Source organism: Apis cerana, linkage group LG10, assembly GCF_029169275.1.
Source record: "Apis cerana isolate GH-2021 linkage group LG10, AcerK_1.0, whole genome shotgun sequence".
Lineage (NCBI taxonomy): Eukaryota > Metazoa > Arthropoda > Insecta > Hymenoptera > Apidae > Apis > Apis cerana.
In genome coordinates, this window is record NC_083861.1 from 5693816 (window position 1) to 5721139 (window position 27324).

Below are 27324 nucleotides of genomic sequence, written 5' to 3' on the forward strand. Positions count from 1 at the left end.
AGAACATAATTCAATTTTTTACAGTGCAATTGTTCGGTTCATTTCGTAGATAGCTTCGAGGCATTTTGGTTCGCGTGAATTAGCACCGTGAAATATGGAAGATTGAACTTTAGATCGAACAATGTTTGAGATAATTGTAGATCGTTGTATAGTTGATTCTTTTCAATTTTTATTTTTGAATAATGTAATATGTAAGATATGCAAATTTTTGGAAGAGTATTTAATTAACGTTTTGAAGAATACTTTGAGAAAAAGTATAATTTATTTTTTTTTTTTTTTATAGAAATTCGAAGGACTATGTTTTTGAAATTTTTGATCTTGATTCGTTAGAATTTTTTAAAGGTAAACGAAGATTGTGTTCAAATATCCATGTCTAAAGTCACGTTACAATTTATCTCATTTTATTTTACGATTTCATTTACATTAATCAGTCACAAATACATCATGCATAATACACGAATAATCTGATTATATGCTATCTCGGTCAGAAATTAATGTTACTCAACCAAATTCCAAATTTGAATTTGAATTTAAATTTTGAATCAGATGGTTATACAGAATAATTCTCAATCTCTTCATAACCACGAAAATTTTACCTAAATATCGATGTACATAATATCTTCTGATTAATCATTCTTATAATTTATATCAATAATGCGCCAACAATCATTTTTAAAATCAATTAAATGTTCAATTTTGTTTTAAATTATAAAATTTCACTAAAAAAAATTACAAGTTTCACAATATTTACATTTATTCTACACATTTCACATAAAATTTCTTAAAATCATTCGTTTGATTCTTTCATTTATATCCATTCTGAAACTCTTTAGTTCGAAAAGCAAGAATATATAAAGCTATCCTTTCTTTTAAATTGTTAAATCACACTAATTGTATTTTTATTAATATTAAAAGGAATAACCATTATATCGAAGTTTAAAAATTCGTAAAAAATTTCAAAGAATTAATTAAATTTACGAAATTTTCAAATCGACATCAAAGCATGAACTCGTTCGAATAAGAGAGACGATATCGAATATTCGAAATAACAAGCCATCGAGGAATGGATATCATCCTTTGGCTGTGAGATCGTTCGCTAGAAAGACGAAACAACCTCGTGTATTCGATTTGTCGATTCTCCAACGACAGAAAAACGTCTCGTCGAGTTGCATTCCACGCAAATATATAACGCATAAAGCAGAATCGTGCACGAATCAGAGGCAATCGACTCGATTGATTCGCTCGGGGTGAAAATGCACCCCGACCCGAGATCTGTCGATGGATATAGAGGGGGGAAAACTGGTGAACTGCTGTTTTCACGGGTATATTCAATTTGTCATATATATTTCGCGCCAATTGTAACTCTCGTTGTAACGTAGAAAATTGGAAGAGAACGATTTTACCTATCACGTATCGATGAGCTTGAATTCCTCCATTGTTCAATGGTACGATGACATTTATCGAATGGAATATTTTATTCGAGATTTTGGATCGATGGTGAATTATATTAAAATTTTGTTTTTGTTAATTCAATTGTATAAGATGATAAAAAGGATTTTTAGAAATTTTCATTAAAATTATTTTTTATTATTAATAGTGAATAGATGATATAGATTTTGTTTTTTGTTTCAATAATTCAATCTATTAGTTGGTCGATTTATTTTTATCGTTATTTTTCTTAATAAAATAATGTAAATATATAGGTCTTTTAATAAATTTGATATCTTTAGAATTATACTGTATTACATTAAGAAATATAATAACACTGTACGAGCCTTTGTATGATTTGTTACAAACTCAATTGTGATAGGTAGTACAAAGTTCGTTGCAAGACTTGTTAAAGGAGTTACATGAAATTTACTATGAGATTCACTGTGAAATCTATTAAAGGGTTAACTACAAAATTCATTGCATAGATACTATGATATTTATTCCAAGTTCATTTTGGAATTTAACACGATGTTTTACAGACTTTATTTTACAATTGTAAGATCTGTACCAAGACCATAATACATGTCATACGAAATCTTGTCAACTTTATATGATTGCCTCGTAAACCAATAGCTATTAAATCTTTAACTATTCTTTTAAATCTGTAACTATTTAATAATAATAATAATACGTAATATTAAATATAATAAATTACGTTCTATAGTGTGATAATTTTCAGAATAAATAATTATCGAATTCTTATTTATTTTGGAGATCAATTTTTCCGTGAAATATATAATTTAATCGATCGATCGAACAATCCATTCAAACCACGTACAATTATTTAAAATTACCAAAAATCTTATGTCATTATTTCCCATATATCATCCGTTCCAAATTTACTCTCGTAGTGAACAATTTCTCAACGAAAGAACCTCAGTAAGCGGCAATCCTTCCAATCGCACGAATCGTTTTCTAGGATGAAATCAAATTTCCAAAGTCGTCTTTTATCGGCTCTCTCGAGCGTGATTTGCCATTCGATCATTTCTCAACGTTCGAAAAACCTGGATACTTTCTTCGCCGATTCGTTTCCTTTCTCGAAACGATTCGATAGAAACAGAACGAGACTCTCAAAGAAAACAGGCTTTCGAGCAAATATTTTCTCTTCAAAGGTGGCGTGGAATTCGTTTGAATTAATTGATACGACCAACGATATCTTTCCTCCTCGGCTCGTGCAAAGCTTTCGTGTGCAGTTTAACGGATGTAAAGGAGAGGTTTTCCTTTTCACTTTGTTCGCATATTGTAATGCTGTTATTTCGAATGAATTTTAGATTGGTTGAATTCTGGTATAATTCAGTAATTTCATTCTGACAATTATTAAAAGTTAATATCAAACGTTTTTTTATTTATTTATTTATTTATTTTTAATATATTGTCTCATTCCAAATGTAATATTACAATTTCAATTTATTAATCTATTATTAAAAATCAATAATAAATATTGTTTAAAACTAGAACTCGATCATAATATGCTTTTATATAAATAAAAATTATAATATTAATTTTTCCAACTCTTAATAAGTCCAAATTTTTGTATATCAACTTTTGTGTTTTGGTCTCTTCCAAAATTGATCTTCCAAATTTTTTACAAATATATCAATATTTATTAGATAACAGATAATATTAGTATATTTAACATAGACATTATATTTTTTCACGATACTGGATATCTGGATAAATATTTTTTCTGATATCCAAGAAAAAGTTTTGGATCAGAGGAAACGCAAGAAGAATAAAAATTCTTGACAAAAACACAACAATTCATCCTCGGTGCCGGTTCAGTTCCCCAGACGAGCCACGTAAGAAGAAACCAAGACCTCAAATGTATTCATATTTATGCAAGATACAACTATGAATGTGCCTGCTGCATTTACGCACAACTTTGAAATGTAAATGATAGGAATTTAATCCGAGGAGAGGTGGATTGTTAGATAAACGTTAAAGGAAGAATTAATTTTTCACTTCTTCTTCGCTTTTCGCCTCGTTTCGCTTTTTTATTCTTCTTCTTTCCTTCACGTGTCGAGTTGGACGTGAATTCGATTGAAACTCGAGATAAATCATAAATTTTGGATCAAGAAAATATTAATATGCATGCGACGAGGAGGTTGTTGAGACTTTTTATGGAAATTAATGTGAGAAGAGAGGTTGCTGCCTCTTTACCTGGAAAAGTTTGTCCAGGTGTTATGGGTATTTTTAAGTTCTCGACGTGATTTATGGATTGCAGAATGTTCTCGATACGTTGCAACCAGTTTAAAGTGGAAACTCGAGTTTGGTGGATTTTCGAGGCTGAATTTATAGGGCACGTTTATCACTTTGTTGCATTTGCATCCAGATTGTTTGGAATCAATCTGTGCAACTAGAAAATTCAATACGAATTTATAAAATTCTCCAAACAGAAATTTTAATTTCTTATTTTGAAAAGCGTAATTACAAATATTCGTTCATTATTCATTATTTTTTACGATTTTTATTTTTGTTCAAAATCTACTTCTTATAAATTGTATGCTATATAAATTTAACTTCGAAGAATGATGATTTTTATTTTCATAAATAAAAGAAAAATAATTCACAAACACGAAAAATCATTTATTTTTTTTCAATAAAAAATAAAATTTCTCGCCATTTGAAGCATAAATGCAATCAATCGGTTTACCATTAACCTTTCCAACCCTCGTATACCGCAAAATTGACCGCAATTATCAACGTCCACGAGACGTCTGCTGTTTAGCTGTCCTATATTCACGCGATATGGTTGATACAGAGGCATCTGCCAGTTTGGAATGCAGTGTGCAGCCAATAGATCGTCCGCAAGAACCGCCTGGTAATTAACGCGCGATTATCGTCGCTTAAGGATACCTTGCCTGGTGATTAATTAACTTTCGTGAAGAGGAGAAGGAGGAGAAGTCTTAACAGATTGACCTCGATCATTATCTATTTTCAATTTTCGTATATGATCGTTAGATTTGTGGATTTCTGTGCAAATGCGTATTTTAGATGAATAAATATATTAAATATTTTCTTTCTCAATATTAGTTCTCAATAATAGTTTTTTCTAGTATCTTTATTGTATTGTTATATTAAGAATAATTGGATTGTTTAAACTCATAGAGTTTATATATATATGTATGTATGTATGCATATATGTATATATAATTTTTATAATAAAAAACTAGAAATATAAATAAAAAATAATCAAAAATAATATCAAGATATTAAAAATCTTCTGAATTTATAAAATAAAATAATTTAAATATATATTTGAAATATTTTGAATAAAATTTATTATAGTTATGAGTGAGTAATCGATAAGAAATATTTGTTTTTTTTCAAATATAATAACAATTTATCAAAAAATCAATGAAATATATATTGTAATGCAAATTATGATAAATAAATATACATGATAAAATTACTATTGCTTCGCAAATTTGCGTGTAACACGTATGCATGCTGTGCATATATTCTACATAATGTGACATATATTTTAAATAATATTACTTTCTACATATCAGTTGAATATTTAAATACGTTTTAGCTGCATAAATTCGAAAATATGATGATAATAATAATCAGATCGGATCAAAATGATAACGAATTTATCAATTTGTTTAATCACACAAATATGAATATTAATTCAATGAACCATGATATATCATCAATTTCTTTTATATAAAATTTTATTTCTTTCGTTGAAATTAATTAATCTTTTTTTTTTTTTTGTGAAATATCTTTAATCTAGAAAATGCTGTGGCACGTAAAATAACTTGTAATGAATACGTAGCAGGTCAAATGATTGTCCACAAAAGTAGCATGCAAATTTTCTACTACAACAACAATATTACGTTTATTTTTAATATTCATGAAAATGATGTTATCCACCAACATATTCACTGTCAAACTTTTAATGAGGATACTTCTATTACTTTTATATCTCGATAGAGAATAATAATAATTTGTGAATGAATCGAAAAAAAAAAATTTTAAAACAAACAAATTTTATACACGATGAACATGATTCAAATAAAGGAGATTAGAAGTTTCTAACAGATCTTTTAATATCTTTTTGTTTTATAACAATTTAGAAATAAATTATATCTACTGTGCTTAATATCTACTGTATTACTATTAAATGGGGTGAATAATTTTCTTCTAAGGTTATAAATCTGGAATTAAACTGGAACACAGTTCTTTTTTATTTACTTAATATAGGATGACTGGTTAAATAAGAAATAGATTATACGATTATGCAACGATTAGTCTTGAATAATACATAGATTATTAGCATTAATACCTTGCCTTAAAATTTAATCAAAAGATGTTGGATCAAGAAGTACTATTTCATTTTAATCCTCAAACTCAATGTAAGAATCAATCAAAATTCTAAAGAGATGAAAATATTTAGAATCGATATTTTTATTTTTTTTATGGAATATAATAAAATTTATAATAAATAGTTTTAAAAATTCTACATTACTTCAATTATGATATCTCACAAATGTTATTACAAAACAAAATGATGCGATACTAGCGCCACGTGTCTATTAACTATTAATACTTTTAATATCTAATATATTTCTTTATTTATCTATCCCTTTAATTATTTATTACTTTCTAAATATTCGATATGTCATATTTTTCTACAAATAGTCATTTTAAACAATCCATATTTAAAATATTAATATGTAATAAAAGAATAATTATTTGATTCTTATGATAATATTTATCTAATAAAAAAATTTTTTTTAATATCTTTCAGAAGAAATAGGATAATAGATTTTTCTCTATCTCTTCGAGCACCAATTTATCCAAAATTTATTCAAAGATTACTATTATTAATCCTCGATACAATATATAACGATTCCCCATCGATTCACAAATTTTAGAATGTGATTCCAAGGGCTAATTAGCTTAATCATCAACGTTCGACCACGGCAAATTGCTGGCTTAACGTAGCAATTCCAACTTACGAATCCGATTAACGAATCGGAATCGACGTTATATTGAAATTGCGTGTCTGAATAGCTTAGTCGATTGTCGTTCACTTTTTCCAGATGAACTCTCTTAATCCTCGAGAGAATGTTGTCTAATTATGCGATTTAATGCATTAAGAATTAGAAATTCGATAGATGATTTTCCAATAATATTTTGTTTCGAAGTATATTAAAGTATTTATTAGATTAAAATTTGTTATATTAAAAATATTGGAGTAACGATGTAGAGGTCGATATTTTATTCCTGTCATTTTTATAGAAGGAAAAGAAATTTTGAATCTTTCTTTTACACTTTTCTGTTTAATTTATTCACTTTGAAATATGGTTATCCTTTTCCAGATTTGCACCATTCCAATCGATTATAGCATAAATTAACAGCAGGTCGATATAGGATGGTATCGGACCAATATCAAAATCGCTGCTAATGTATTCGGTATATTGTACGTGGATTGCATGCCATCGTTCGATTTACAATTAACCGTGCACCCTTGTGTTTCCTGTCGTCCTCACGACGAACAACTGGGATACACAGAATGTGTGTCAGATATATCGTGACCCAACACTTTCACTCGACTTCTTGTCAAGTTTGAAATTCACCGGGAATTCCAATGATTTCTAAAGTTTAATTTTAGGTCAAAATCTATTTTTATCGCATTAATATGTAGATATGTTTTCACCAGACAATATTTTATGTACTTTTATCTACTTTATGTGAAAAATAAATGATATTTTTCTTGAGAAAATGCACATATCTATTTACTCCTATTTAACTGTACACAAAATATTGTGATGATGATCCATGGACCCAACACGACTGAGAATTAATATCGTCAAAAAAATTATATCAAGCTTATTTTATTTTAATTAAATATTACACATTCGATTTTAATATTTTTCAAGAAAAATAATGCTTCTTACAATATATTTCAATAAAAAATCTCAAATCGATGGCGAGAGATTTTATTTTAGAATTTAAAATTTATCTTCTCGCACAAATTTTATTGATAATACGATAATTAAATCACACTCTTTGAATATATTTGCGAGATTAATGTAAAAGTATCGAATTTTTAAAATAATTATCCCCTCGTAACAATAATATAATTTTCATCGTGTCATAAATAATTACCAAATACCCTTCCAAATCTAGCACGTACGCTCATAATTATTTATCGGTAGCCACGCAATCAGATGAATTTCATTAATTTGATACACGGTGTAATCGTCCAACACCGTCACAAGACCGATTTACAGCCCGATTAAATTTGTTTAGAGTTCTCGTATTATATTACGAATTATTGCGTATTCAACATCCTCCTGTAACGCACCATTGAAAATTGATTCGTCGTGGGCCGGTATGTAATGTCACAATGAACGCATCAGATTTATCGTGCATATTTGAATTGATACTTATAGGGGTGGTTTCAAAATACTAATTAAGCGTACATTAAACGAATGAATGCAAGTGAATATTTTTCATAACATTCTAGTGCTTCAATATATATTTTATATGAGGATATTCGACAACAAGTTTAAGAAATGATTCAACTTTGAAAATAAAATAAGTCATTTCTTACTTCTATCGCCAATTAAACATTTATTTTAAAATTCGATTAAAGAGATATTAAAATTAAGAAAAATTGAGATCAATGTAATTACGAAACATTCTCTATTCTCGATCCTTTTAATTAATAATGAAACATGAAAGAATCTTTTTGTGATTTTATCCTTCGTAGTAATTATAGCTGTAGATGAAATACGTGAAGATGAAATGAAAAAAATTAAAGTTATATGAGTATTTTTAATGAAAAAACTTGCCTCTTGTCTTTTAAATTAAACGTGCAAAAGTTAATTTCTTTAAAATGAAATTTCTGATTCCTCTTTTTATTTCTTTATTTTATAATATAGTAATTAGAAATTGTAGAGAAAACTTATTTCAACTTTTTTTTATGCGCGTATATCGGAGAATAAAGAAATACTTTTTTTCTTCGTCCTTTTTAAATTTTATTCGTTCCTTGATCGTTAGAAACTATATAATAAATGATACAATCTCGATTATATGTTTACTCTTACTCATCTCCAAGATTTTATCCAGCTATTCCAGCTGTTAAAAAAAGGAAGAAAGAAAGAATTAAATTTCTTCAAAAAGAAAGATTTAGATCCTCGAGAATCCTCGTCTCAGGGAATCAAGATCTTTTGTATTCCTTAGAAAATTTAACGCTTTTGACTCGAATCATTCTCGAGGCAGAGATGGAATTCTTCGGCAAAGGATGAATTCGTATTATTCTATTCATAGCCTTTCTTCACAATCGTATCACAACAAAGTTGGAAACGAAAATACTCACGCGTCCCTGCCAGCTAAAACATTGAACGATATGAAGTATTCCGTGTATAGAAACAGTGAATGGAAAACGCCCACCCAGCGTGGGCAGTCGATTAAATTATGAATCACGTGTTAAAAGCGTAACGCGTTGTTTAACCATACGATTCGATCGTGGAATAACGAGGGGGTGGATAGAATCAGGGACAAATGGAAAATTAATTGCGTGGCTGGATGTTTTGAATCCGAGATATTTATTGATTCGTATTCAGCGTTCAACTCGTTGTGAATATTATTGGAAGGAAATTTAAGAAAAATATGTATTTTATCAAGTAACGCGCGAATCTTATTTGTTTTAGTCAATCAGTTGAGAGATTTATTAAGAAAAATTGAAGTCAAATCTAACTTGAATTTGTTTCGAATTTAATTTAAAATCTAATCCAAATGGAAATATTTTTATGTAAAATTCGAAAATGAAAGCTAATCACGAGAGGCATGGATAATATTTTTAATAATTAATTTAATATGCACTCCTATATCCGATATGTTAGCAAATGCATATTAGATTGCTTATTAATGACATATCAATGAGCATATCATTTGCAATGTAAATCATTTGTTTAGAATGCTATAAGAAAAAGAATTGTTTATTTTTTATTTAAAAAAAGGAAGAAGTAAAGTATTCTTATTTTTTTTCCAAAGTAAACCAATATTGCAAAAATATAAAAATATTATCATCATCAATATCTAACAAAGTTACAAATGATGTAACCACTGATTAAGTAATTTTATCTTGAACAACACGTTTCTACAATTTGATATTCGTTCAAATTCTTAAAAAAAAAAAGGTACAACTGTAATAGATGCAACTTTAATCGACTCACGACTTCCTCCCCCTTATAAAACTTTTCATCTTCTCATAAAAGTAAAAATTCGGAGGAAAATGAAGGAGAGAAATTGCACGAGGATATGAGAAGGAGAGAGAAAGAGAAAGAGAAAAGGAGGTACTCGAAATACAAAGTTGAAGGATGCACCGATTGTTAAATATTGCAGAGATGTGGATCTTTCCCGGTTTATTAAATTTTCCACGCCCACTCGAAAGGCACGCGCGCGAGAATTCCACGAAACGCGGACAAAGGCTGGTTTCCTCATGCCTCTGCACCGCGCATTGTCTGCGAAATATTTATCATCGTTGCATCATTCAACGCGGCCGCATTTTTGCATTCGAGCAATCTTCAATCCAATCCAATTTTAACGAGATTGAACAACCGGAGTGCAAAAGTGTGGGAAATTATGGTTCTTTCTTGATCGATTGGATCGATAATAGTTGCTTCTTCGATTCTTTCTCACTTTGTCATTTTGTATCTCGTTATTAGAAATCGAGGCAATGATTGGATTTAAACCATATTTCTTCATCTTTTTTCTTTCTCATATTATTTGTCCACGAATAAAATTGCTATTCGATTCTTCTGAGACTTTAGATTTCAGATCAATGTTTCATGTTCCGTTGAATCCATCTTGGAGAAAAAATTAAAATTCAATTAAAATTTCTTTCTGATCGAAATTATGATTGCAATTAAATTTCTAAACGGAAATCATGTATAGATCGATTGTTTCTGACATAAATTTTGACATAAACATAAATCACAATGCATGGATTTCGTCAAAAGATTTCCAGCTAAATTGTTATTCGAAAGCGTTGATCCACCCCATGGGCATCCAGGGTTGATTGCCTACTTGGACAGGGAGGTCGCTATCGAAGCGTGTCAGTGGGGAGAATTCTCATTGGTCTGGATCGAAATTCTGTAAAGACCCCGCTTCGATGCGCTGACATCTAAACGCATTATTATCCGCAAATCATCGATTCCCTCGTTAAACTATTACTGAATTCTTCGCGTTGCTTGTTCCAAGTTTAAAAAATTTGTTTCATTTTAGTTTTTATCCTTGTGAAAAATTTGTTTAAAAGTTTTAACGGTAAGATTAATCGCTCTTTCTGTTAATGGTACGTCGTAATTATTAGTTATACCTGTTTTTATTAAAAAAAAAAGAAGAAAGAGTTAGAAAGAAATAAGAAGGAAGAATTCCATTACATGATATTTAAATAATAACGAAATATAAATAATGCACTGGATTGAATCTTGAAAGAAGTATTAGAATAAGCAAAAAATTGTGTATATCAAAAAATAAAGTAGGATAAAAGAAAATTCATCTCTAAAATCTAATTCTAATATATGATTTTTCTAATAACGAGAGACAAATATTTTAATTTCTTAATAAAGCAGTGAGCAATTATTTAATAAAATATTTATTTTTCTTTTCTAAATAAAATTCATAGCAATTTTCACGTAAAAAATTGAAAATTCTTCTACACTTTCATAAAACAGATACATAAATTTCGAGCAACATTACAAACAATACACTTTCCACTTCGAATATTGAATTCTCCATAAAAATTCGAACATGGCACAAAAAAATATGACTGATACTATCCACCTACGTACACGATAAAAGTATACACGATAAAGCGAAGATGACGATCCGTAATATTGCCATAAGTTGCAGACAATTTTTCCTCATTTCAACTTGTCCCTTTCGTTACACGTTTCTTCTTTTTTTCCCCCCATTCATCCCTTATCGTTGTTACTTTTACGCTTTTTCTACTTTTTTCTTTTCCACCTCATGCACACACGTCCGCTCTTTTCCTTGTCAGACCCCTTTTCACCACACTTTTACGAGCTCAGCCTTCATCTTTAGTTTCTCAAAAACGATAGAACAGGCGTTCACGGAATATGAAAAATTTGTTCGAAAAGCGAAACAATGCTTCGAGACGTTACTCTCCTCCTCAATACTTTAAAACACACTTTAAAAATTCAATACTAGAAGAAAGAGATTATATATAGAAAGAGAAAAAAAAATTATAAATAAAATCCTGCATTTGAAGTAATGAAAAAGTCATTATCTGCAATAACTTAAAAAAAAAAGACTTAGATAAATATCCAAATATTTTTGCAAATTGAAAATGCAGACGACAAAAATATAATGTTTACTAATTTAGAATTTTGAGCAAAAGAGAACGAATAAAATTATGATCTTCCAATATTTTCGTGGTTCGACAGTGTATTATTTTACGCGAAACATCAAATATCATACATGGCCAAATACTTTTGCAACCAATTGTATCACATTGTTAAAACATTCAGGTTGAAACGAACTGGAAAATGGGTGAAAAAAAGGAGCGAGAATGATACAAATTGGCCACTTACATTTTCACCGGTATTATTCTCCCTATAGTGTATAGGAATTTCGAGGCCTCGAAATGAATACACCATTCGTCTCCTTCTCGTTTCCTGCGTCGAAGGCGTAACATCATTTTCTTATTCCTCTTTAATCGAGTGAGTTGCCAATTACGATATCCGTTCGAACCGATTCGTGATCGCAATTTGCAATTTCGAAGAGGAACATTGTAATCGAAAATACTTTGGAAATTACTCGTAAAGAATTGAAAAAGTCCAAGTTGTTGATATACTTGATATAATTTGAAAAATATCGTGAATATTTCGAGTTGGTTCGTCGTTTAAATTTGTCCTTGGATGAATCGAGAAATGAACGAATGGAAAAATTTTGGAATTTTGACAAATTCGAATTTAAAACGAATGAGATATATTTCTTCGAAAGTTATATAAATTCGAACTGTTAGAAATATTGTTTTTGAAATTGTTTTGCGAAAATACAAATCATTTTGCCAGTTCGAGAAATTTGGATTTAAATTAAATGAGAGTCATCAAATATCGATTATAAACGTCAATTTTCGAATTGTTTGCAGATAATTAGTTCACAGATGATCGCGTGACAGGTGGAAGAGCAAAAGATCGCTTGTCGTCGAGCAAGCTTTCTTATGCATAATGGATTAGTCGGCAGGATTGCGAGAAAAGCGCAATTACCATCACGATTTCTCGCGACGTTGCGGAAAATACCGTTTAAAAGGCTGGGATCATCTATTTTTAAAAGGAAAAACGAGCAAATTCGCTGAAAAGGATAAACCATACAAGGATAATTTAGTTTTTTTTCACGTAAATAATTTCAAATTTAAGTTTATAGTTTAATCATTACTTTTAACCCACGTTAAATTTAGATTTTGTCGAACAAATTGTAAAAGGTTTTATTATCTTTGAATAAATCGTACACGGATAAAAAAAATATATATTTACGATTTGCATATTGAATTTTGTAAATTATGATTGACCAGGCATCAATGGACCATTGATATTAAAAATGTTATATTGATACATTTTCAAAGGGGAATATCGAAAGGAGCCAATTCAAAGAATGAAATGAGGCAAACATTTTTATTTATTCCCTTTCAACGTTAATATATGTTTAGCTTTGTACCAAGTTCTAAAAGGATTACGATATATCCGTGTTATTGGAGGATCGAGAAGATCGTTTCTCGCATCTTTATGCGATATCTACATAAGAGCCTAAATATAAGTCTCGAAAGGTAAACTGAAAACTTGAACGGTTTATGTTTGATTCTATTGAAAAATCCACGTTCGTGTAACTTCGCTATAAACGAGGAAAAGTAATCCAAAGGGAGCAAAGTTGTGAAGATCGTCTAGATCCAAAACCTCGAAATAGATGGTCTTGGACTTGTGCCACTAGAGTCTAGATCTCATTTATAAACCACATCTTTCTTGTTACAGAATTTCCTTTGTAATAGATATTTCAAGATAGACATATAAAAATTATATGAGCTTTTCCTCAAGTTTTTATCTAAAAAATAAAAAAAATGAATCGAATGTTGATAAAAAGAAAAAATAGTTAGAAATAATGCTTCAAATCATATCATTAATTTTTTTTCGAAGCGATTGCAAGTCGATTCGCAAGATAATATGTTAAAAAATGTTTAAAACAAACATTTGGCTGAACATTCTTTCGTTAATTAAAATTATTTTCGACACTGACATTTTTTTCAATTCAATCGTTCCTGTGTCTCCACTTTCAATTTACTTGCAGAGAAAAAAAAGAAAGAAAGAAAGAAAGAAAGAAAAATCACACACAAACGAAAGAACTGATTCTCCAAGTCGATCTCTTCAAAAATGAACTTTCTGTCTCTCTCTCTCTTTCTTTCTCTCTTTCTTTTTTTCTCTTTCCCAACTTCAATGGAATTCATCCGACGGATTGGTAAAAATGAGAAACGAAACAATTCGATCGCGATGGTAGGCAATATTTAAACAAAAGGAACACCATCGATTCTCGTTTGAGAAATGGGAGAGCGGAAATGGGTGACGTGGCCACCGGAACGCGAGCATATAGATAGACTCGTGTGCATTGCTGAATCTTCGTCGGGCCCCTAATCTCCGTGTAATCTCGGTTACGAAGGAAACTTGGATTCCAATGCGACTATCGTGCTGAAAATTTCGCCATTATTGGAAGAAGAAGTATTGGAATCGTTTAATGAAAGATAACTTTGCCGATAATTATGCAGAATGTTTAATCTTTTGCATCGAGAAACTTTTTTCGGATTATTTATTATTAATTAGATCCTATTTTTTTTCTTTTTTTACAGTGGAAAACAGTGGAAAATGAAATTTTCGTTTTAAATTAATATGGTATAATTTTTAAAACTAATTTTTTTACCTAAATGTAGATTTATGTCATACTTTTCTAAGATTTGAAACAATCACGTATATTCGATATACTTCAAGCTTATCTATCTTTTTGGAGAAGATAATGTATATTAATACTTTGATATTCATCGGTGATACACGTATATTCTTAAGATTTTGAAATATTATTGAGATATTTTCAAGTATCGATGAAAATAGCTGCAATAAAGTAGAAACCTGAATAGAATATTTAGAGAACGTACGAGGACAATAATTTTACCAAGAATTTCAAAAAGTGTTCGTGTATTATATATTTCAATTCTCGATAAATTTTATCTAGACGAGATCTATCTAGCTAATTAATTTTTTAATTATTAAAAAGATATCAATGCACTTTAGTTCGAAAGCGAGATATTTTAAAAATATTCGTATTAATTATCGATTTTATTTAAATAAATATATGCAAATTAAATTTGTTGATGGCATCAGAAATAACGAATTTGTTTTCATTTCAAACACGAAATTTAATGCTTTTGAGAGATACACGATTTGATATTAATTTTTTTTATCTAAAAAAAAGTATTTTAAAAATTGCTTCTTTATTTTTTAAATTTATATAAGTTTATATTGGATATATTTCTTGGATATATTATTTATTCGTTCAAGAATTTCATAATTTATTTAAGATGTATTTTGTATATTCATCTTTAAATGAAGATGATATATAAATTATGATATTCGGTTAGTATTTTAATGGAATATAGATAATAATAAACATTAGAATAAAAATCTAATATTATATAAAATAAATTTATATTATTAAAAATGTCACAGATACGATAGCCATAATATAGAATGTTAAAACTATTTGACAGCTACAGGAATTCCAAGGTTTGCTTGCTTCGCGACAGAATTCCGGAAGAAGATCGAATATCTGGAGATATCGAGTAAATACGAACAACTGTCAGTTCTTCTTAACATTTCCCACTATGAAAATGTGTCAAAAATCGTAAATTGTATAAATTTATTCTTATAAATAAACGACATTATATCAAATATAAAAAAATGTTTCCTGATCATACTATTTTTTCTTGAAACTAAATTTTTGAAGCTGCAAATTTTTACGTAATTAAACATATATGGATATTTAATTAATATATAAAAGATAAAATTACATTCTTATATACTTTACATTATAACAAATCATTGCATTCAAATCCAAAGTTACAAAAGAAATTCCAAATTTCCATGTAAAAAATGAGAGAAGAATTTAAAAATTCTTTCATTAAAAACCACTCAGAAAACAAAAGAAATTATGCTATTGAAGATCCTTTTTGTTTTATTGCAATATCTTAATCGGTTTTCAAGATATCAAAGATTGAAAGATTCCATAATACTTAAGGCAATGCAAAAATTATGAATGAACCCATTGATATGTATTTTTTCTTGGAAATGCGTGCTACGCTCTTCCAAGAATCATGTCTCGGCACTCGTCTGGAGTTTGGAATAGGTCAGTGAAACAAGGCGCGAGCGAAAATCCGAGTAAACAATAAAGACGGAGATAATAAGCGATTAAAAATTATCCTTTTCTTTACGACGATATCTTGGAAACCAGAAATCGTATCGAAATAAATAAAAATGCGCTTTAAAGAGGAAGGTTCCGCGCTTCCAATGATCGTTCATTCATTAATCAAAAATCAATATCTTCGAAGTTATACAGATTCAAATTTTTCCTAATTTTAATAGGTTTAATTTAGCATTAAACTAAATTACAGGATATAATAGATAGACTTCTAAAAGAATATCATTTAGAATCTTACTAATGATACATTGAAGACTCTAAATTTAAAAAATTTCTTTCGTTGAATTATAATTTTATATTATTTAAATGCTTATAAGCAAATTCTGTATTCGTGTCATCGTATAAAATCGCGCAAAACATAATATAAAAATCTGTGTGTCTCCTAACATTAATTGCTCCAAACATACTCGATATTATTATTCTTCTTCTTCGCGCAAAACATAATATAAAAATGTGTTTCGTAATAACATTAATTGCTCCATACCCGATATTATTATTCTTCGAACTCTCCTCACGCAACACTTACCTCTGACCAAAGTGAGTATTCCAAGAGGCATTACAAGCACGGCGACGAGCAAATCCGTAATTGCCAAGCTCATCAGGAAGTAATTGGTGACGTTTTGCAATCTCCTCTCTCTGGCAATGGCCAAGCACACCAAAATATTCCCGGCTGCTGTGCCCAACACCAGGACCAAGGCGAGCATCGCCCACCAATTGTTCAATCCGTCAACGTCCAACCGCGTCCCGTTCACCGAGTCGATCTCTAGATCGACGGTGTCGTTCAGTACGTCCAATCCTGATCCGTTGCAGAGCGCGCTGCTGTCGTTCGCCAACAGCAAAAGATCCTGGTAACAGCTGTCGACCACGGCCTCGTGAGGATCCGCGCGATCGATCGTCGTCGTCGACGAGTCGATCATCGCTCAACAAGACAGCTGATCTGGGTATAGCTTGTCTTTATTGGGTCCTCTCTGGTGAAATGGAGGGCATCTGCGTGAATGCGGCCGCGTCGACGTCTTGGATCGGTTTTGGGTGGGTTAGTCCATTGGACCATGCATTGGAGTGATCCTTCTGGAGAGATTTTTGTTTTTCGTTAATCTAATGTCGACAATGGCTTTCCTAGGAAGTGTTTTCTTGAAATTTCGATGCGATTGTTGAAATTCGATGATTTGGGTTAGAGTTGTTTTGTTCGATGAGAGAAAGGAGAGATTTTAATTAAGGGGCAATTGAAGTGTGAACTTTTAATCATTGTGATTGTTGGGATCTTCTTTATTGTTGCAATTTGACTTGATATTTTTTTTTCTTTTTTGGAGAAATATTTAGTAGATGATGGCTCTCGTGATTGGTTCTTAGTGTAATGTGATTTTTAACGATGATTAATGATTTATTATAAGCGAGAAGGAAGGAGAGATTCTAATTTTGTAATTTATATTACTGTTTGAAATGTATATCATTTAAATATGTATCACGTACTAGATATGAAATACTTATCCTTTATCGATAATATTTACTCGTTTGAAATTTCATTTGCTTTTAATTGATATTTGATAAATTTCGCGATAAATATGTCACTTCTCGTTTCGTATTCAATATATAATTATCATTAGTAGATATTTTATTTTTAAATTATCAATACCCAATCATATATCTAATTAATATTTTATATGAAATTAATGTAATTAATAATATTATATCATTATTATATCAAGTATAATATTATATTAAAGGTAAACTTACATACATATTGAATTAACAAATTATCTCTAAATGTAATAAATATTAAATAATTATCAAATAAAATTTCAATAGCCTCTCAAATTTATTTATAAATAAATGATTAAATTTTATTATAATATCTCTTCATATATTTAATATTTATAATAATTGTATAATATTTGTAAGAATTGAATGTTCATGGAAGAGAAAGAGAGTGAGAGAGAGAGAGAGAACAAAATTTATTTTTCAATATTAAAAATTTTTTTATAGCTGTTTTTATCAATTTTATTATTTCCATTTGAAAATTAAACTTTAAAATTTTTTCTCCTCTTTCACATATTCTAACTGAAATTGAAAATTCTGTTATATCTCGTATATTTCTGTTTTCTCATATGCTATCGACTTACGAATTTACCACTTGTCAGACCATTTTAATGTCTTTTGTGTATTTGAATTATCATTTAAATTGAAATACTGAAATGCTCTGTACATTTATCTATTTTTCCTTTCTATCTATTTATCCTAAAACGATATTCGTGAATTTATATACAAAAAATTCCTTTTACTTATTTATTTTTTTCTATTTTTAATTTTCACTATATCATCCATTTATTAAAGCATAATTAAATATGAAACCTACCTTTTTAAGAATAAATTAAAAATAAAAATTCTAATATATTTTAAAAGTAATAATTTTCATTTTTAAAATTAATAACACACTTCTCATAGTTATGTGTAATTAAAAACAATACATTTACAATACATTTAAAATCCCCATTTATATTTTAGAATTATATTATTATACAATAATTTATCTTCTTTTTGAAAATCACAAAATAAATTAAAATAAACATACATGAAAATGAAAAATGAGCGAAGACTAATTGTAATCTGCACTTTATTTAAATTCTAATCATTATCATCTCACCTCTCTCTTACAAAAATATTAATAAATAATACAATTTTAAATATTTTCATTTTTCTATCACTTTTATTCATTTATACTTTTCTCTAAATTTTAAAAAATCTTTTTTTCCTATCATCTCCTATCAATTAACAATCAAATAGCCAGATATAGTCGAAAGAAATTTTTGATTTATGTCAAAATAAAGTATCTACAAAGGTTCATTATCAATTAAACGAATTATCACACCATTTATCATCGAATCGACAAAATAATTAATGCAATTATGGATGTTACATCACAAAGCAAAGAAAAATATATTCAAATTCATTCTCAACCACAGCGTCATTTGTCTCTTTCAAACTTTACACGTTCGGATTCTAAATATAAATCCGAATAGTATAGAAACAAGTGATCGGTAACAAGTATCCCCTGTGTGCACGATTCCCCGATTGATTCCCCGTTTCCATTTTCCGACCGCGCGATCCCGATCATCGTCGTCGCCGTCGAACGTGACAATGTTGATAGTGAGACGGAACTTTGATCGAGTCGACTTCCCTCCTTTCGCTTGCCTTATCGATCCGTCAAACGCGTCCAACCGCATTTCGAGAGAGAACTCACTTTTCAAACTCGTTGAAATATTCATCTTTTCAGAGCCGTTCGATTTTTCGTACGAATCCTGCGAACGATCCTTACTGGTAATTCCGTGCTTTTATGCTCAGAGTTATGACCATTTGGAATGAGGAATAAATTCTATAATAATGTGAAAATGAAAATGTCGGATGAATGTTTGCGAGTTAAAGAAAAAGAAGTGTGAATACTTGATAATTTGTAGAATTAAAAAAAATGATAATAATAATAAAAGGAAAAAAGATAAATGTTATTCGTTATGTTAATTTAGGAATCAAATTATACGGTCAAAAGAATATTTCATCGATATTGATTTAGTAATAGTAAATAGATAATATTTAAAACGAATAAAAATACGATGGAATCAGTTTCAATTTTCTTCATCTCGAATCAATTCTCTACTTATTTAATATGAATTCTAATTGAAATGTGTGCATTTGAAGACAGATGAAATTTATAAATAGATCGTTAAAAGTAATTCTTTGATGCGAGATATTTCGCGAATATAGTAGCTTTCTGTTCAATAACCCAAACATTAAGAAATGTGTAAATGTTCTATATGAGACAGTTTATATAAAGTTGGCTAAATAGATGATTCTAGGAGTCACATGTTTAAAAAGAGTCAAGGATATATAACATCATTTGCATAAATAAACAAAATGATCTTCTTCGCTGTCAAGTACATTATTTATTCGTAGAAACATTGAATTGTCTGTTTCTACGGTGATCAAAGATTCTTTTTCTTCTCATCAACGCGATAAAAATATTTTTTATTCATAAATATATTTATAAATTAAATTATTTCATTATTATTATTCAAAATTTTCTCAATATGAAATGATAGACTTTTACTTGAATTTTTTTTCAAAAACTAAATTTCATAAATTATACTCATAAATTCCAACATCCAAACAAAATCTTCTCGATATAACAAAAAAAAAAAGAATCGAAAAATATTCTCAATAAATTCAATATTTTGCAATCTTTTTATCTTCGCATCTTCTCTTTAAATATATAAAGAAAAACATTTCATTTTCCAAATTTGCCAAATTAAAAAAAACAATCAAAAATTTTTTTTCCAAATACGAATCTTCTTTTCAAAATGATCTCTTTTTTTTTTAGAGTTTTCATCTCTTTGTAAAAGAATAGAGAAGTAAAGGAATATTCTGCATCAGCTTTCACCGATCACAGTGCCAAAGCTTTAACGATTTAATCCCATTTTCCATTATTCAAACCAAGCCCCTTGTAAGTGGTGCCATTTCACCGTTCAGACGATTCATCGAACACGATTTTCTACAATTTTCCATCATTTTCTACAATTTTCTTTGAAAGTTTATTATTTTCTTTTATTTCATTTCTTTCTCTTTCTCGTTTAGTGTCTGAATAATTTCTCTGATGTCTAATTTCTGATTTTCATAACTGTACAAGTAAAAATGATTTTTTGAACACGAACTAAATATCGAGACGGATTTTTTAGCTCGGTGAAAGAATTCGGTTTTTCTCTTTTTTTTCCATCTTTTAAACAATTTATAAAATGTCCAAATATAAAACTTCGTAGAGAATAAAAAAATCTGGATATTGGCAAAATTATTGGAAAATTATACTAAAATAATTGACAAGTTACCAAAAAATTTGTTTTCAGACAATACACACATTTTCAAAGAACTCTTATTGATTGGTATTAGAATTTTATCTATTTCTTGAAGATAAATTATAGAAGAAAATTATAGAAAACTATCGTAATAAAACACGATAAAAATTGAATATTTATATTGTACAGTTAAAGAATCGCAACAAAGAATATTATACACGAAGAGTAAAAATTAATGTCATAGTTTAATTTCTAATTAAACTTTATTTAATTTTCATCATATATGTACTTACCAATTTTAAATTAAATAATAACACTAACTAATATAAGCTGAAAACGACACATTGTAACCAAGTAACTTTTGTGCATTGATAAAACAATGTGATATTATAGAATTTTCGAGAAGGATTATCTGGATTGAAAGTGCTTTGTCTTGGAGGAACAAGTTTCATATAATTTCCATATTCCAAAATGTGCATAATCTTAACTCCAAGAGAATCTGTTTAATTCTGATGAGATTAGAAATTTTCTATAAAGTAAGATTAAAATATGTTTTCTTACAAGAAAGAATATTGTAAAAATATTGTAATTTCATATACATTCCTATGTTAATATTATATTAATATTATATCTATTTATTTGATCTTTTTATTATTATTGTAAAATTTTTAAAATCATAATCTCTTTATAGGATATATTGTAATTCACGAGTTTTCATAAAGTTTTCATTCTTGATGTTAAATTATGCTTGAAACGATTTTCAAAAGAATTTAACATCAGGGAAAATTACAGAAGAAGAAAACTTTCATTGTGATAAACATACGTCTGATCAAAGCTAAATCACTTCTCCTTACATTTCATTTGCTACTTTTCATATTGGTAGTCCTTCATTTTTTAAATGAATTTCGTTTCTTTTTAAGAAATAATACATCGTTTTAGGTCTTGTTTATTATTATGATTATTATTATTTATATTATTTATATTATTGTAATATTTAAAATATAAATATTTTTTATTATTTTTCTTTATACATATTTTAAATTACATTTGGAATTATATCTTATTAAAATTTAAAAATTTTGATATATAAAGATTTTATATTTCCATAATAAAATATATAATCTAATAAAATATTATCAATATAAAATATAAAGAAAAATAAAAAATTGCACATTAGCTTCATAATACCTCACATTATATTCCATTTCCATATCTTCCTTTCGCATATAATAAAATATTCTCGACCAAATCTAGGAAGAAATCTATTTCTAATGCGATTCATCATCTTATTCGACGTATTTACATTAAAAATGCAATGAAAAATCTCAATTGGAATTTAAAATAATCAAATTATTTCAAATTAAATATTATATTTCCAATCGAAATATGCCCGAAGATAAGGGAGAAATCCTCTTTGAAAAATGTACAGCGAGCATACGTATTCCTTCCGCATCTTATGGCCAATGAAACGACATTAAAGGTGAGCACTGCTTTTGCTCCCTTCGCGGAATTCGATTACCTCGTAAAGGATAGAGACAAGCGCCGAAGAAACCTAATTTTCACGAGACATCGATCGTCGATAATTTCGAGAGAATAAAATAAAAGAGGAGAAGGAAATGAAAAACTAATGTTCGAATCGATAAAAATTCATTAAAAAAAAAAGTACGCGTGTCTTTATTGTTATAAGTGTATATTGCTGGAATAAAAAAAATTTAAGATTACTTGAAACACAAAGTATAGTTCTGTTGAAACTATTTGAAGAATTTTAAAATAAAAGATTATATCTAAATTGATATAATTTAATTATGTCGTTAAATTGTCAAATTATTCTTCGAAATCGTTCAATTCTTGTTTTTAAACATTTTTAAAACTTTGGAGATATTCACGAGGATTGACTTAAATGGAACATTCTGTATAAAACATGAGGTCGATTGCTTAATTCGTATGCCGCAAAATATAGATTCCAAGAAAAATCTGATCGAAACTTCGTGTGCAGTTATCGTTTTCTTTTTCGACCATCTCAATTCTATGCATCTGCTTTCTTTTTCTCTCTTTTTTTCTTTAACCTGGATTAATATTTATTATGGACATCAGATTCACTATAAGACCTATAATCTACATATAAACCATAAAATGCACATGCTGCATATGTTTATTATTATGTTATTATCATATATATTTAAAGAACGATTTATCGATAATTCTTTTGCTTTCTAATTTTCGATTTTAATATACTGCAAAATATTTTACTTACTTTATTTATTCCAGATATAAAAATCAAAATTATAACAATGTATGAATAGTTTTAAAAAAATTATTACTAATTTTATTCCTTTCTTACTATTTTCCTTTCTTTGATTCCATTTTTTTTACTTAATCAACTAATTCTTTTAAACAATTTCCAAAAAAAATAAATTCATTTGTTCGGTTCAATTCTAACAGAAAAGTATCATTTTATTTCAAAGAATGATCAAATATATTTTACCTCGAATATTTTTTCTTTTTTAAGAATTGTAACTACTGTATAACTCCCTCTCAATGAAAATTCTCGCTCGACATCGACGTTATTTTTAATAACAATTGGCATGAAATGCGAACAGTGCCAAAATTATCGATCCCGTGAAATATGAAGCGATGTATAAAGACTCGGAGGGTTAAGGGATGATCGGTTGTGTACGGTAATTCCCAGTTTCGAATTTCGTCGAGTCGTAAATCCTTCGATTATCCTTGCTCGCGATGTATCGAGACGTTGGCTTTATACGAAATTAATCGCATAAGCCGAGTTGAAAGCAGATGTGAGTAACTGACATTAAATGTAATCTCGAAACGATAGTGAGGCGGTGATGAAATTTGTCGAGCGGATGAACAGTTTATTTGCGAACAAAGCGATAAATAGATAGATAGATAGGTGAATAATAAATGTGGCAGGGATTAAGATAATATTAGGATCATGAATTGTGGACGTAAATTGCATCAGGAAGAGGTAATGATTTGTCTTAATTCTGATTTGAAGGGTGTTTTGAGAAACAAAAATATTTCCTTGTTGTCCATTGATAAGTTTGAAACAATAATTTATTATTAAATTATTATTTTAATTAAAAAGATATAAGAGTCTTGGATGTGAAAGGCATTGTCATATATGACATTGTCATGCATTTGAAGACTTGTAGATCCTCTAGGAATTGATGCATAGGATGTAAGAATTATTAGAGAAATAATAAAAGAAAGAATTTATAATAAGAACACGTGGAAGAATAGACCATTATGAATTAATTGAAAATAAAATTTTTTTAATTCTTTTATTTTTCTACTATTAGATACAGTTTTTATTCGAATCTAATATTTTACGAATTAAAAATATATATACATATATTCCTACAATTTAAGAACTTGACAATTAAGTGAATTATGACTGAAAATTAACTTAATACAAAATTCCCCACAAATGCATAAAAATCCATATCTAAATTATTATTTTTTTATTGAAATTATGTTTTCAAAACGAAACCGTCTACTAATATACTTAACTTTAAAAAATAAATAAAAATAATATATTTCTAACAATCTATCCTGTTCGCTAACTTAATTTCTCTTTTCATTAATATGGTAAAAATATGTGTAATGTAATATATAATAAAAATTTGCCTAATAAAATTTTCTATGGATAAAGAAATGAATTATTATCTTTGATTGGTTGATCAGAATACCTAAATCGCATATGCACAAACTAAAGGGAAAGGGTAATTAGTGCGCTCTTGCTTCTAATAATTTGCTGATGCATTCAATTGGAGAAATTCGAATGCATCAGCAAATTAACAGTACTGATTGAAGTTACCAATAATTTATTCCCATATTCTATGGTAGATTGCACATATTCACGTACTAATACCGTTAATAATAAAATAACTCAAATATTTATTTTTTTTTATTTCTAATTTTAATATTTTATCATTTTTTAATACAACTGAATAAAATTTCTATAAACAAACATTATTTCACTTAACATATAAATCACAATAAAATACTTTTTCTTATTTAATTGAAATAAGTACCGATAAAAATGATAAAATTATCCATAAATATCAATAAGGAAAATCAAGGATTTTAAATAATTCTTCAGATCATTAGAAAAGTTAATATTCCAATTCGGTCAAGACCATGAATTTGCTTATTATAGAATACGAAAATGTCTAGGAACAACTATAGAAAATAAACGACCTGGAAATCCCAGTAGAAAAGTGATCCTGTTCAACAATGCTCGACCACATTCTGCTATGTGACACAAAAGTTGTTACAGGAAATTCAGTGGAAACAATAGATACATCCACCTTACAGTCCAGATCTCTCGTGTTATTTCCATGCATTTGGAGAACACGCATCTAACTGCTGGAGAATGCTTCTATTTGAATGGCTATTTGAAAATAAGAAGCAATCTTGGAACAATTACAGAGAATCAAGTTAATTTTAATTAAAAGTTCTCCAATTGATTTTACACGTTGCGATTATCAAAAGAATTCAAACTTACGTATTTAAATGTTAAATAAATATTCAAATCTAAAATAGTCACCGTATTCGATATCCAAAATTCTTCTAATTTATTATATAAAATTCAATCAATCGAAAAAATTAAATCAAATTTACCATTTATCAAAAGTTTACATTTGCTTTAGATTTCAATAAAACCATAAATTAAACCAATAATATTTCAAAGCAAAATTTGTTATTACAATAATTTTCAAAGGAAAGAGCTTACATCCGATATATGACGATTAATACAACAATTTACACAATTTTTCGAATCGAATATAATCTATAGAAAAATTGTCATTGTTTACTTATACATCAAAAAAACACACCGAAAAAAAACGAATTTCTCTGTACGAAATCGACGATCGTTATTACCCTTGTGGGGATATAACATGCACTGAAGCAATTTTCTCACACGGTTTTGCGTTACAAATGAAAATAAAACGAGTTCAATTATATGATCCGGGTTGGGAGGAGCGAGGATCCACTCAGTCGGATTAATTTATTAGCGGCCACTGTGGAATTTGAATATTCACGAGGAGCAGGAAAAACTAAAGTCTTCGCTCGAGACTACAGATATGTATAGTGCAATCGGTTCGCCGCAGGGAAATTCAAATTAAATCGTAACAGTGGTGCTCGTGGAAAACCGGAAATGGAAAGCCTTCGTTAACGTGAGCAAACGATGATTACAAATGTTTGACGATTTATTAATGGAAGAATCGAGGATCAAATTATGGAGATTCGCGAAGAATTGGATTTCATTAAATGAAATAGACTTTGAGAAAATGTGAAAATTGGAAAATTTATTGTTATTATTATTATTGATTTTTTTTCTTTAATATTATTAAGTTGTAATGATGAAGAGTATACGCGTTGTATACATGTTGAAAATAAATTTGAATATTAACAGATTAAATTCGATTCTCGATGAATAATATTCGTAAATATATAAAAGTTCGATTAAACAAACTAGATAATTAATATTAAAGGAAATTTGGACAATCGAATTTTTAATCAAATCCGTTGAATGAAATTTTGAAATTTTATTCTCAAAAAAGTAAATTGTAAATGTAATACTGCGATATTACAATTAACACTAAAATTTATCATTTTGAAATTTGTTAAATTCTATTGAAGTTCATACACTATATATTTAATTCAGAATTATTTAGTAATTAAAATTATTATTTAAATTTTAATCAAATATAACTTCAATAATAATTCTCGTTAATGTTAATGAATTCGCAAAATTGAATACACGTATAAATATACTTTTTATTTTTAAAATATTTATGTAGATCAATTTGAAATAATAATTTTTACTCATTTAATATTGTAACACTGTAACCAAAATTTGATAGCAATTACCATCTAATTTAACTTCTACTTAAAATAATTACGATTTAGAACTAAATTTCTTGAGAAAATTATTCCTCCTAAAATTTGTTCTTCCGCAAATTTAGAATTACGTAGAGCACTTGCCTTCCAATTACTAAATTTCAAGCATGAAGTTGCATATCTTCATCTTCTAAAAGATTAAATAGTTTCTGACATTTTGAGAAAAGTAAGTGAAATGTAGATTAAACCCTAATTAAATTATAAGTCTCATGTGTAAACTACGTTGACAGTTTTCCATTTAACCCACTTGTTTCTACTTTAATCGTATTTAGATTTATGAATATATTCAAATTATTAGATTCTCTTTAAAAACAATTTTCATTAATAAAAATATTTTAAAACGAAAAATCTTTTGTTAAAATAATTAATGTTATTAATTTACTATTAAGTTACTATACTATTTTTTCTATTTTCTATTTTCAATTTTTTCTATTATTTTTTGCATATAAATATTTTCTTTTCATAAATTTATCAAAATAATCAAATAATACAATTAAATATATGTTTATTTAGTTAATTAATACAAGAAAAGATAATTACTTTTATATTTTCTAAAAGACAAGACATTTCT

At 28.2% G+C, this 27324-nt stretch overlaps 1 protein-coding gene across 1 annotated transcript in view; it reads right to left on the reverse strand.

Moving 5' to 3' along the window:
- Positions 1–27324, reverse strand: part of LOC107992884 (uncharacterized) — a 108344-nt gene that overhangs the window by 79416 nt on the left and 1604 nt on the right. Inside the window, exon 2 of the mRNA XM_017048997.3 lies at positions 16517–17058. Within this exon, the coding sequence (XP_016904486.1) occupies positions 16517–16907 (391 nt within the window). The 5' untranslated portion in view covers positions 16908–17058. The remainder of the gene's footprint in view (positions 1–16516; positions 17059–27324) is intronic.